The sequence below is a fragment of the Piliocolobus tephrosceles genome, chromosome 21, assembly GCF_002776525.5.
Source record: "Piliocolobus tephrosceles isolate RC106 chromosome 21, ASM277652v3, whole genome shotgun sequence".
Lineage (NCBI taxonomy): Eukaryota > Metazoa > Chordata > Mammalia > Primates > Cercopithecidae > Piliocolobus > Piliocolobus tephrosceles.
Window position 1 is genome coordinate 46,014,975 of NC_045454.1, and position 12,788 is coordinate 46,027,762.

At 48.2% G+C, this 12,788-nt stretch overlaps 1 protein-coding gene across 1 annotated transcript in view; it reads left to right on the forward strand.

Moving 5' to 3' along the window:
- Positions 1–12,788, forward strand: part of C3 (complement C3) — a 45,153-nt gene that overhangs the window by 14,271 nt on the left and 18,094 nt on the right. The window contains exons 12-18 of the mRNA XM_026455618.1: positions 1,275–1,404; positions 1,666–1,737; positions 1,925–2,122; positions 5,291–5,399; positions 5,659–5,744; positions 11,601–11,743; positions 11,839–12,051. Coding sequence (XP_026311403.1) covers positions 1,275–1,404; positions 1,666–1,737; positions 1,925–2,122; positions 5,291–5,399; positions 5,659–5,744; positions 11,601–11,743; positions 11,839–12,051 — 951 coding nt within the window. The remainder of the gene's footprint in view (positions 1–1,274; positions 1,405–1,665; positions 1,738–1,924; positions 2,123–5,290; positions 5,400–5,658; positions 5,745–11,600; positions 11,744–11,838; positions 12,052–12,788) is intronic.

Consider the following 12,788-nt stretch of genomic DNA (forward strand, 5'->3'; position numbering starts at 1 on the left):
GATTACAGGCCTGAGCCACCGCGCCCAGCCCTTGGACACGTTCAACTGGGGCTCTGAGAGGCTGGTGGCAGTACGCCCAGGGGCATCCACTGGGGAAGGCTAGCGGAGTAGGGACGAAGATGGAGGTAGGGTTGGCCTGGGATCAGGAGTGAGAATGGGAAAGCAGATAGAATCAGAGGGGGAATGGAGATAAGATTTGGAATGGAGGCCGGGTGTGGTGGCTCACGCCTGGAATCCCAGCACTTTGGGAGGTCACGGTGGTAGGATCACTTGAGGCCAGGAGTTCCAGACCATCTTGGGCAACATGGCAAGACCTCATCTCTACAGAAAAATTTAAAAATAGCTGGGCATCATGGTGCATGCCTGCAGTCCCATCTGCTCAGGAGGCTGAGGTGCGAGGATTGCTTGAGCCCAGGAATTTGAGGCTGCAGTGAGCTGTGATTGCACCACTGCCCTCCAGCCTGGGTGACAGTGGGAAATCCCAACTTTAAAAAAAAAAAAAAAGAATGGAAAGAAAGGAGAAAAAAAGAAGAGAGAGAGAGAAATAGAGAGAAAGAAAAGGAAAGGAGAGAAAGAGGAAGGGAGGGAGGGAAGAACGAAGGAAGGAAGGAAGGAAGGAAGGAAGGAAGGAAGGAAGGAAGGAAGGAAGGGAGGGAGGGAGGGAGGGAGGGAGGGAAGGAAAGGGAGAAGGAAGGAAGGCGGAAAGGAGGAGGGCGGGAGGAAGGGAGAGAGAGGAAGGAAGGGAAAGAAAGAAAGACAGAAACAAAGAAAAGAGAAGCCCGGGCATGGTGGCTCACTCCCAGCACTTTGAGGGGCCAAGACAGGGGAATAATTTCAGGTCAGGAGTTCGAGACCAGCCTGGCCAACATGGTGAAACCCTGTCTCTACTAAAAATACAAAAATTAGCTGGGCATGGTGGCATGCATCTGTAGTCCCAGCTACTCGGGAGACGGAGGCAGGAGAATTGCCTGAACCTGGGAGTTGGAGGTGACAGTGAGCCGAGATCACACCACTGCACTCCAGCCTGGGTGACAGAGCAAGACTCCATCAAGCAAGCAAGAAAGGAAGGAAGGAAGGAAGGAAGGAAGGAAGGAAGGAAGGAAGGAAGGAAGGAAGGGAGAAGGAAGGAAAGAGAGAAAGGAAAGGCAGAAGCAGGAATGGGGGGATGAAAGCAGGGTGGGGTGCCTCAGGAAGGGATACACAGGTGCATATGTGGGGGATCCCAACTGCCAGCCTAGCCTCCCTGCGTCCTGCCACCCCTATGCCCCCCGCAGATCTGGGACGTGGTGGAGAAGGCAGACATCGGCTGCACCCCAGGCAGTGGGAAGGATTACGCCGGTGTCTTCTCGGATGCAGGCCTGACCTTTGCAAGCAGCAGTGGCCAGCAGACCGCCCACAGGGCAGGTGAGGTCGCCACCAGGGGCCGGTGCAGGGACAGACAGCACCTCCACCTCCCAGATGCTGGGAGCAGAGCTCTGGAATCCGGGGCCCTGGGTTCAAGCCCCGCCTCCACCACCACCAAGTAAACCCCTCCCCTCTGAGCCTCAGTTTGCTCTTCCATCAAATGGGAGCAGGAGCACCCCCACCTCCCACGATCGTGAGGGGTGAACCGAGGACACCTAGTAGGTGCCTCAGCCATCTTCTTCTCGACCGCCTGCCCTGCAGAACTTCAGTGCCCACAGCCAGCCGCCCGCCGACGCCGTTCCGTGCAGCTCGCCGAGAAAAGAATGGACAAGGGTGGGTGCCTTTCCTACCCACTCCTGCCCCTGAACCCCACCCTGTGAGCCCCGAGCCTGGCCGTGCAGGAGCCAGAGAGGGAGGAAGGGAGGTCCTGGCGGGAAATGCCTCCCCGGGGTCCGTCCCGAGTCCCTCCTGCTGCGGGTCCCCAGCTGAGGGTGTGGCCTGGGGGAATGTGCTCCCGCAGTCGGCAAGTACCCCAAGGAGCTGCGCAAGTGCTGCGAGCATGGCATGCGGGAGAACCCCATGAGGTTCTCGTGCCAGCGCCGGACCCGTTACATCACCCTGGACGAGGCGTGCAAGAAGGCCTTCCTGGACTGCTGCAACTACATCACAGAGCTGCGGCGGCAGCACGCGCGGGCCAGTCACCTGGGCCTGGCCAGGAGTAGGTCCCGTGCGGTGGGGCAGGGGGAGGGGTCCGTCTGATGGGGGAGGAGACTCCTGTCTGAGGAGGGAGGATGCCCTGTCTTGGGGGGGCGGATCTGGAGAAGGTCTCTGTCTGAGGGGGGAGGAGGTCTCTGTCTGAGGAGGGAGGAGGAGGACACTGCCTGAGGAGGGAGGAGGCCTCTGTCTGAGAGGGGAGGAGGCCTCTGTCTGAGGAGGGAGGATACCTCTGTCTGAGGAGGGAGGAGGAGGCCTCTCTGTCAGTTGAGAGAGGAGGCCCCTGTCTGAGGGTGCCCTTCTGACCACCTTTAGCCCACGGGGGTCAGGAAAAGAATGGCTAATGTTACTATCCCAAGGCACTTTGATTGATTATTCCAGAGTATGAGTAAATTCAGGTATCTCTTTAAGAATTCCACCTACTTTGGGCTGGGCTCAGTGGCTCACACCTGTGATCCCAGCACTTTGGGAGACTGAGGCAGCAGGATCGCTTGAGCTCGGGAGTTCGAGAGCAGTCTGGGCAACGTAGTGAGACTTCGTATGGACGAAAACTTTTTTTTTTTTTGAGATGGAGTCTTGCTCTTTCACACAATCTGAAGTATGGTAGCACAACCTCGGCTCACTGCAACCTCCACCTCCTAGGTTCAAGAGATTCTCCTGCCTCAGCCTCCTGAGTAGCTGAATTTTTTTTTTTCTTGAGATGGAGTCTCGATCTGTGGCACAGCCTGCAGTACAGTGGCACAATCCTGGCTCACTGTAACCTCTGCCTCCCAGATTCAAGTGATTCTCCTACCTCAGCCTCCCAAGTAGCTGGGATTATAGGTGCGTGCCACCACACTCGGCTAATTTTTGTATTTTTAGTAGAGACGAGGTTTCACCATGTTGACCAGGCTGGTGTCGAACTCATGACCTCAGGTGATCCGCCCACCTCAGCCTCCCAAAGTGCTGGGATTACGGGCGTGAGCCGCCGCACCCAGCTGGATTTTTGTATTTTTTGTAGAGTTGGCGTTTCACCATGTTGGCCAGGCTGGTCTTGAACTCTTGACCTCAAGTGATCTGCCCACCTCAGCCTCCCAAAATGTTGGGATTACAGGTGTGAGCCACTGTGCCTGGCTGAAAAATATTAAAATATATATATTTTTAAAGGGATTCTATCTATTTTGTTGTTATGGAGATCTAGAACCCAATGAAAGCCTGTCTATCATGTTTGAGGAAAGTGCAGTTGGAGTCAAAGCCTAGTCCAGTCCAATTGCCTTTACTTGCTGGTAGTGTCAAGCTGCTTTTGTTGATTTATATATTTATTTAGAGGCAGGGTCTCGCTCTTTTGCCCAGGCTGGAGTGCAATGGTGCAGTCACAGCTCACTGCAGCGTCAACCTCTTGGGCTCAAGGGGTCCTTCTGTCTCAGCCTCAACCTTCTGAGTAGCTAGGACTACAGGTGCATGCCACCATGCCCAGCTAATTTTTAAATTATTATTTGTAGAGAGAGAGTCTCAGCGTGTTGCCCAGGCTGGTCTCAAACTCCTGGGCTCAAGCCATCCTCCCACCTCGCTTCTCAGAGCGCTGGGATCATAGCACTACATTCAGCCTATTGAGATTTTTTTTTGAGAGCGAGTCTTGCTCTGTTGCCAGGCTGGAGTGCAGTCATGCAATCTCAGTTCACTGTAACCTCCGCCTTCTGGGTTCAAGGGATTCTCGTCCCTCACCCTCCCGAGTAGCTGGGATTACAGGCGCATGCCATCACACCTGGCTAATTTTTGTATTAGATGGTTTTTGTTTTGTTTTGTTTTGTTTTTTTGAGACGGAGTCTCGCTCTGTTGCCCAGGCTGGAGTGCAGTGGCCAGACCTCAGCTCACTGCAAACTCCGCCTCCCGGGTTCATGCCATTCTCCTGCCTCAGCCTCCCGAGTAGCTGGGACTACAGGCGCCCACCCGGCTAGTTTTTTGTATTTTTTAATAGAGACGGGGTTTCACCGTGTTAGCCAGGATGGTCTCGATCTCCTGACCTCGTGATCCGCCTGTCTCGGCCTCCCAAAGTGCTGGGATTACAGGCTTGAGCCACCGCGCCCGGCCTGTATTAGATGGTTTTTAAAGGCCACTGCTTCTTCCATGTTCTGCACTAGGTCTGGGAATGTTCTCAGTTCACCTAGTCATGTTCAGAATGGACAAATCCCTCAGAGGAAGCAGACACGGTTTCTCAGGACCATGATCCTTTCGAGGCACGTGCACATGCTTTCCTTCTTTTATTGTTATCTTTTTTCGAGACGGAGTCTCACTCTGTCACTGAGGCTGGAGTGCAGTGGCACAATCTTGGCTCACTACAACCTCCGCCTCCCGGGTTCAAGTGATTCTCCTGCCTCAGCCTCCCAAGTATCTGGGACTACAGGTACCCACTGCCACGCCTGGCTAATTTTCATATTTTTAATAGAGGCAAGGTTTTGCCATGTTGGCCAGGCTGGTCTCGAACTTCTGACCTGAAGTGATCCACCCGCCTCAGCCTCCCAAAGTGCTGGGATTACAGATGTGAGCCACTGTGCCTGGCCAAATGCTTTCATTTCTTTAAAAATCAGAGGGAAAGGAATGAATATAATCCGGTCTGCATTGTATATGTCCTTATACCAGTACATTTGTGGGATATAATTTTTAGGGTTTTTTTAATGGAGAAGTAATTCCCAAGGCAGATGTGTCTGGGGCTTGTGAGAATTCATCCTGCAGTCCTCCGTGTCCGGGATGTATTTTGCTGCTAGGAATCCCTCCTGGGCAGAGGTAGGATCTAAAGGTGTGACTGTTGAGGAAGTAGGTGGCCTCTTTTGTTTGTTTGTTTTGGTTTGGTTTTTTTTGTTGTTGCTGTTGTTTTGAGATGGAGTCTGTCTCTGTTGCCCAGGTTGGAGTGCAGTCGTGCGATCTTGGCTCACTGCAACCTCCACCTCCTGGATTCAAGCGATTCCCCTGCCTCAGCCTCCAGAGTAGCTGGGATCACAGGCATGTGTCACCATGCCCAGCTAATTTTTGTATTTTTAGTAGAGACGGGGTTTCCCCATGTTGTCCAGGCTGGTCTCCAACTCCTGACCTCAGGTGATCCACCCACCTCAGCCTCCCAAAGTGCTGGGATTGCAGGCGTGAGCCATGGCGCCTGGCCTGGTCTGCTGTGAATACAGATCTAAACCCCCTGCAGGTAACCTGGATGAGGACATCATCGCAGAAGAGAATATTGTTTCCCGAAGTGAGTTCCCAGAGAGCTGGCTGTGGAAGATTGAAGAGTTGAAAGAGCCACCGAAAAATGGGTAAGGCCGGGGTAACCCCCCATGCAACCCACCCCACAGCCAGACCATTTAATTTGCATGCACCTGCTATCTCTTGTCTTCTCTGGACTCACAGTGCAACCCCACAGCCCAACCTAGAAAAATCATTTGTTGGGTTACCTACATGGAGGCACCCCCAGACCCTTCCAGCCTGTTCCTCGGGATCCCTCTGCACCAGCTCTCCTCCTCTACCACCCTGCTAGATGACGTTTCCTAATGCCCCAACCTCTTCTCCATCCAGAATCTCCACGAAGCTCATGAATATATTTTTGAAAGATTCCATCACCACGTGGGAGATTCTGGCTGTGAGCTTGTCAGACAAGAAAGGTGAGCGAGGGTGCTGGCTGGTCCCAGAGAGGCAGGGACCCCAGGGTATCTGAGTGTCATCTCATTTTATCCAAAGTCAAGGAACCCTGTGGTTCTTGGCACTTTATTCTCTGCCCTGGTTACCACAGAGGTGTTGTTATCAGGAACTGCGGGAATCCTTAGTTCTTGTCTAACTTGGAAGAAAGAATTCAACCAAGAGATGCACAGCAAGGGTTAAGTAGCAGAGTTTATTGAAGGAAGAAACAGCTCTGGTCTGGTCCCCCTGGAAAAATAGTAGTCACAATGCTTATTTAAAGAGACAGGGCCAGGCTCGGTGGCTCACACCTGTAATCCCAGCAATTTGGGAGGCCGAGGCAGGGGAATCACCTCAGGTCAGGAGTTCAAGACCAGCCTAGCCAACACGGTGAAACCCCGTCTCTACTAAAAATACTAAACAATTAGCCAGGCAGGGGGTGGCGAGCACCTGTAATCCCAGCTACTCAGGAGGCTGAGGCAGGAGATTCGCTTGAACCTGGGAGGTGGAGGTTGCGGTGAGCCGAGATTGTGCCACTGCGCTCTAGCCTGGGCAACGAGAGTGAAACTCCTTCTCTTAATAAATAGAAAGTGACAATGTGCTCTGAAAGATGACACAGACATGGCTGCTCAAGAGAATGAGCCAGCAGCAGATACTGCTGGTGGACTCTTTTTATGAGACTCTTACATGATTTTTCATGAAGGGGCATGAGGGCGTGTCACTTGCAGGCATGTTTTGGGAGGTCTCTGGGCGAGCAGGCTCTGTGACTGTATGTGCTAGCACGCACACGGCATGTCTCATTAGCGTCTAAAATCTCCACCCAGGGTGTGTTTTTTCCTATGATAATGAGCAAAAGACGACTCTAGGGTGGGTTTTTGGAGCAGTGTACATGCTCGTCACCAGGGAAAATCTCTAGCAGGGTTATTTCCAGCTAGGACCTGATAAGTCCCCTTCAGGGCTGGAGGACCCCAACCACCAGGCCACACGTAGCTAATGCAGCCGTCGTCTTTTCGCTGACTGCCAGTGAGCAGCGCTATCAGTAGGCAGCCTGTCTGGGACTTCTTTTCCCAGGAAGCTCCCCTGCCTGCTCATTTCCGCCTATCTGCCTACTCTAACAGTGTCAAAAGCTAGACAGGGTGGGGGTACAGTTTCTAACACTGATGCTTTTCTTCCTTCTTTTTTTTTGAAGGAGTCTCGCTCTGTCACCCAGGCTGGAGTGCAGTGGCACGATCTCAGCTCACTGCAACCTCCTCCTCCCAGGTTCAAGCGATTCTCCTGTCTCAGCCTTCCCAATAGCTGGGATTACAGGCACCCACCACCATGCCCGGCTAATTTTTGTAATTTTAGTAGAGATGGGGTTTCACCATGTTGGTCAGGCTGGTCTCGAACTCCTAACCTCAAGTGATCCACCGACCTCGGCCTCCCAAAGTGCCGGGATTACGGGCGTGAGCCACTGCGGTGATTTTTTTTGAGTGCACTTTATTGTTTAGAGTCTTTTCAGTTCACAGCATAATTCAGGGGAAAGTACAGAGACTCCCCACATACCCCCAGTCCCCACACATTGACAGCCTCCCCCACTGCCAGCACCCCCAGTGGAGCAGTGCATTGGTTGCAATCAGTGAACCTCCAGACACACAGCACTTCCACTCTAAGTTCCAAGTTTCACATGAGAGTGTTGTACATTCTGTGGGTTTGGATCAATGGATGAAGATACGAGTCCACCATGCCGTGACAGTGTTACAGAGGCAGTTACAAGAGAAACTTTTCAGAGGCGATGTGGACATGAGAGAGGGCAAAGTGATTCAGAAAAGATATATGAGGGGCTGGGCACGGTGGCTCACCCCTGTAATCCCAGCACTTCGGGAGGCCGAGATGGGCAGATCACCTGAGGTCAGGAGTTTGAGACCAGCCTGGGTAACGTGGCAAAACCCCATCGCTACTGAAAATGCAATAAATTAGCCGGGTGTTGTGGCGGGCACCTGTAGTCCCAGCTACTCGGGAGCCTGATTCAGGAGAATCGCTTGAACCCAGGAGGCAGAGATTGCGGTGAGCCGAGATCGCACCACTGCACTCATGCCTGGGTGACAGAGCAAGACTGTCTCAAAAAGGAAAATAAGAAAAGATACAAATACAAAAGGAAGCAGGATGAAACACGTGATTAACACATTGGTGGTCAGACTGTGCAACATGACAAAACTGGGGACAAGGGGTGGTCCCATTCCTAGGTACTTGTCCTCTCCCCACCATCTACAGCCTAATGTGAGACCCTGGCTAGCTCTGGTCAGATACAGATGGTTGATAGCAAGGCAGGTGAAGACAGTGAGGCACTGTCCTCAGGCACAAAATTTAAGAGCATGCCAAAACAGTAACCACCCACCCCCCAAAAAAATTACAGTGTAGTGTGGGAAATTTTTGTGTTTTTTTTGTTTTTGAGATGGAGTCTCACTCTGTCACCCAGGCTGGAGTGCAGTGGCGCCATCTTGCCTTGCTACAGCCTCTGCCTCCTGGGTTCAACCAATTCTCTTGCCTCAGCTTCCCAAGTAGCTGGGACTACAGGCGAGCACTACCACACCCGGCTCATTTTTTGTATGTTTAGTAGAGATGAGGTCTCACCATGTTGCCCAGGCTGGTCTCAAACTCCTAACCTCAGGCAATCCACCCACCTTGGCCTCCCAAAGTGCCAGGATTACAGGTGTGAGCCAACGTACCCTGCCAAAAATAGTAATTTAATGCAATATTATTTTCTTAAAAAAATTTTCTTTGTCCAAACTGCCACTTGGTAGCAATTAGTGCAGTGTGTGTGTGTGTGTGTGTGTGTGTGTGTGTGTGTGTATTTATTTATTTATTTATTTTAATTTGAGATGGGGTCTTGCTTTGTTGCCCAGGTTGGTCTCCAATTCCTGGGCTCAAGTGATCCTCCTGCCTCAGCCTCTTGAAATGCTGGGATTACAGACCTGAGCCACTGCACCTGGCCAATATGATACTTTTTAAACATCAAAGGGAATGGAAACAAAAAAATAAAATCCAGGATGACAAACAATCCACATTTTAAGTAGACATCGGCACTATGTCAAGCCATATGGGAGTCTGCCCCAAGAGGAAAAATGTGCACCTACATGCAAGTTTTATGCATATTTGAAAGGTTTATTTTTCCCAGAACATTTAAGTAATTGAAAAAAGATTGAGTCAAAGAGTGGATACAAGAGAGGAAATATATATTGATAAAGAGAAAGAAAAATGATCGAATCATTAAAAAGTAGATATATTAAAATTCACATTAAGTGTAAATATTCTATTTATACCCAAGCCATAATTATATGGTTTATTATAATTTATAATAATTTATAATAAATTTAATTACAATATTTATTTATAGATTTATTAATTGTAATATGTTTATAATATTTAATTATTATATAATTATATTATATAACATAATATATAATAATTGCATATCTACATATTATATATTATATGTTGCATATCTACATATTATATATATTATATATTACATATACATATTACATATATAACATATAAAATATATGTATTATAATTTATAATAAATTTAATTGATATAATTTAATGAATTATAATAAACCATAATTTATAATAATTTAATTTTGTTATAATCTATAATTATAATTTACTACTATTATATCATTTGTTATTATTGACATATGAACATATATAATGTATATTTTATTAGATGTTATACAATATAAATGATATATCATTTATTATTGATTACATATTTATAATTAGGCCATATCATAACTTATTATAAAACATTCTATTTAATTTAAATATACCCAAAATAGTATCATTTCAACATTTTATAAAAAGTTGCAAAACCACATCACACTAATAATGTGACCATAACCTTTTAAGATTTGATAATAATCTACTAGTATATCAAAATTACTGATGATATATTTTAATTCTATTTGCACTGTCTTCAAAATCTAGCATGTAGTTTACAATTCAGTACATCTCATTTAGGATACTAGATTTTCCTTCTTTTTTTGAGACAGGATCTTGCTCTGTCACCTATGCTGGAGTTCAGTGGCATGAATAGGATGCTAAGTCTCCTTTTTTTAGTAGAGACTGGGTGTCGCCATGTTGGCCAGGCCGGTCTCAAACTCCTGACCTCAAGCGATCTGCCTTCCTCAGCCTCCCGAAGTGCTGGGATTACAGGTGTGAGCCACCACGCCCAGCCCAGGATGCTAGGTTTTCATTGGAAATACTTTGATCTGTATTTTAGGTTTCATAAAATTTACAGTTCAAAAAGGTAGATTCTCAGGCCAGGTGCGATGGCTCATGGCTGTAATCCCATTACTTTGAGAGGCTGAGGCTGGCAAATCATTTGAGGTCAGGAGTTCGAGATCAGCCTGGGCAACATGGCAAAGCCCCGTCTCTACAAAAAAAAAGAAAGAAAAAGAAAAGGTAGATCCTCATACCCAAGTTGTTGCAAACATGCTTAAACATTTTCCACCCAATCAATCATCATTTTAATAAAATTAAGATTTAATTCACATTCTATATGTCACCCTTTTAAAATGTACAATTCAGGTCTGGCGTGGTGGCTCACGCCTGTAATCCCAGCACTTTGGGAGGCCGAGGCAGGCAGATCACCTGAGGTCAGGAGGTCGAGACCAGCCTGGCCAACATGGTGAACACTGTCTCTACTGAAAATACAAAAAATTAGCAGGGCATGGTGGTGGGTGCCTGTAATCACAGCTACTCAGGAGGCTGAGGCAGGAGAATTGCTTGAACCCAGGATACGGAGGTTGTAGTGAGCCAAGATCACGCTACCGCACTCTGGGTGACAGAGCAAGACCCCGTCTCAAAAATAAATAGCAATAATAATAAAATATACAATTCAATGGTGTTTCATATATTTACAATGAGCATCGGTTGTTTGTTTGTTTTGTTTCACTGGGTTTGGTTTTAGAGACAGGATCTCACTCTGTTGCCCAAGCTGGGTGCAGTGGTGTGATCATAGCTCACTGCAGCCTGGAACCCCTGGGCTCAAGCAGTCCTCCCGCCTCAGCCTCCCAAAGTGCTGTGATTACAGGCATAAGCCACCACACATAGCTAGATCATCAGGTTTAAAGTTTACGTCTGAATGAAATTAAATATATTTAAAAACAAGTACTTCAAATAAAAGTACAAATCCAGTTTCTCACTTGAGCAAACCCCATTTTGAGTGCTCAGCCCTCACGCATGGCTTGGGGCTACCATTTCAGAGATGCGGATATATTTTGGAGATTTCTCTTCCTACATGTAGATCTCTGAGTCAAACTACAAACAGAATGTAAATCATTAAATAATGGTAACTCCGGCCAGGTACAGTGGCTCACGCTTGTAATCTCAGCACTTGGGAAGCCGAGGCAGGTGGACCACAAGGTCAAGAGATCAAGACTATCCTGGCCAACATGGTGAAACCCCATCTCTACTAAATATATAAAAATTAGCTGGGCATGGTGGTGCATGGCTGTAGTCCCAGCTACTCGAGAGGCTTAGACAGGAGAGTCGCTTGAACCCAGGAGGCGGAGGGTGCGTTAAGCTGAGATGGCGCCACTGCACTCCATCCTAGTGACAGAGTCTTGCTCTGTCTCAAATAATAATAATAATAATAATAACAACAAAATATGGTAACTCCCAACCACCACGATCATCTGTCATTTATCACCATTGACAGCGTTTAGTTCATAGGCTTTTGCAAAGACAGGCTGAATTAGGGAGAGCTCCTGCAGTGAGGACTAAGAGCTGAGATCCAGGAGCCTCGCCTTGTCCACTCCCCGACCTTAACACTCCGTGTTCTGTCTCTGCCCGGGAAGGGATCTGTGTGGCAGACCCCTTCGAGGTCACAGTAATGCAGGACTTCTTCATCGACCTGCGGCTACCCTACTCTGTTGTTCGAAACGAGCAGGTGGAAATCCGAGCCGTTCTCTACAATTACCGGCAGAACGAAGAGCTCAAGGTGGGTCCCAGGGTGGCAGAGGCATCACGGAGCCTGCCAGGGGGTAGGTAGCCTGTTGCACACACACTTGCCCTGATACTTTCTCTCCCTGGCAGGTGAGGGTGGAACTACTCCACAATCCAGCCTTCTGCAGCCTGGCCACCGCCAAGAGGCGTCACCAGCAGACCGTAACCATTCCCCCGAAGTCGTCGCTGTCCGTTCCTTATGTCATCGTGCCCCTAAAGACCGGCCCGCAGGAAGTGGAAGTCAAGGCTGCCGTCTACCATTTTTTCATTAGTGACGGTGTCAGGAAGTCCCTGAAGGTCGTGGTGAGTGCTTGGGGCACCCACAAACCCTTGTCCTTCAGAGAGGGTTCCTGGTCTTCGTACTGTTGACTCAGGTCACAGATCCAGGCTCTGAGACAGTAAGAATCATAGTGTCTGCCTTAGGAAATGTGGCAGTCCCAGAATTTCAGAAGCAGAGCCAGGATTGCGGTAAAGTGAGTGAGATAACCCCAGGCTTAGAATTTTAGGGGGTGCCAAAAAGCTCATCAACCATCACCAATCAATAATTTTTTTGTATTCAATTCAAAAGATTATTTATTTATTTATTTATTTATTTATTTATTTATTTATTTATTTATTATTTTGAGACAGAGTGTCACTCTGTCACCCAGACTGGAGTGCAGTGGTGTGATCTCGGCTCACTGCAACCTCTGCCTCCTGGGTGCAAGCGATTTTCATGCCTCAGCCTCCTGAGTAGCTGGGATTACAGGCATTTGCCACCACGCCCGGCTAATTTTTCTATTTTATTGTATTGAGACCCTGTCTCAAAAAAGAATTCAAAAGATTATGTTATTTCCTTATTGATTTATAACTTTCTGATACATTCACACCACAACACAATAGGTAGGTGTGTATATTGCCTCCTCCTTCTAAGGAGGGAAGCTGAGGCACAGAGAGGTTAAGTAACTGGCCCCTAATCACACAGCTGGGGGCAAGGGGCTGGGGTCAGATGCTTTGACACCTATGCTAGGGTAAATCTTTTTTTTTTTTTTTTTTTTTTT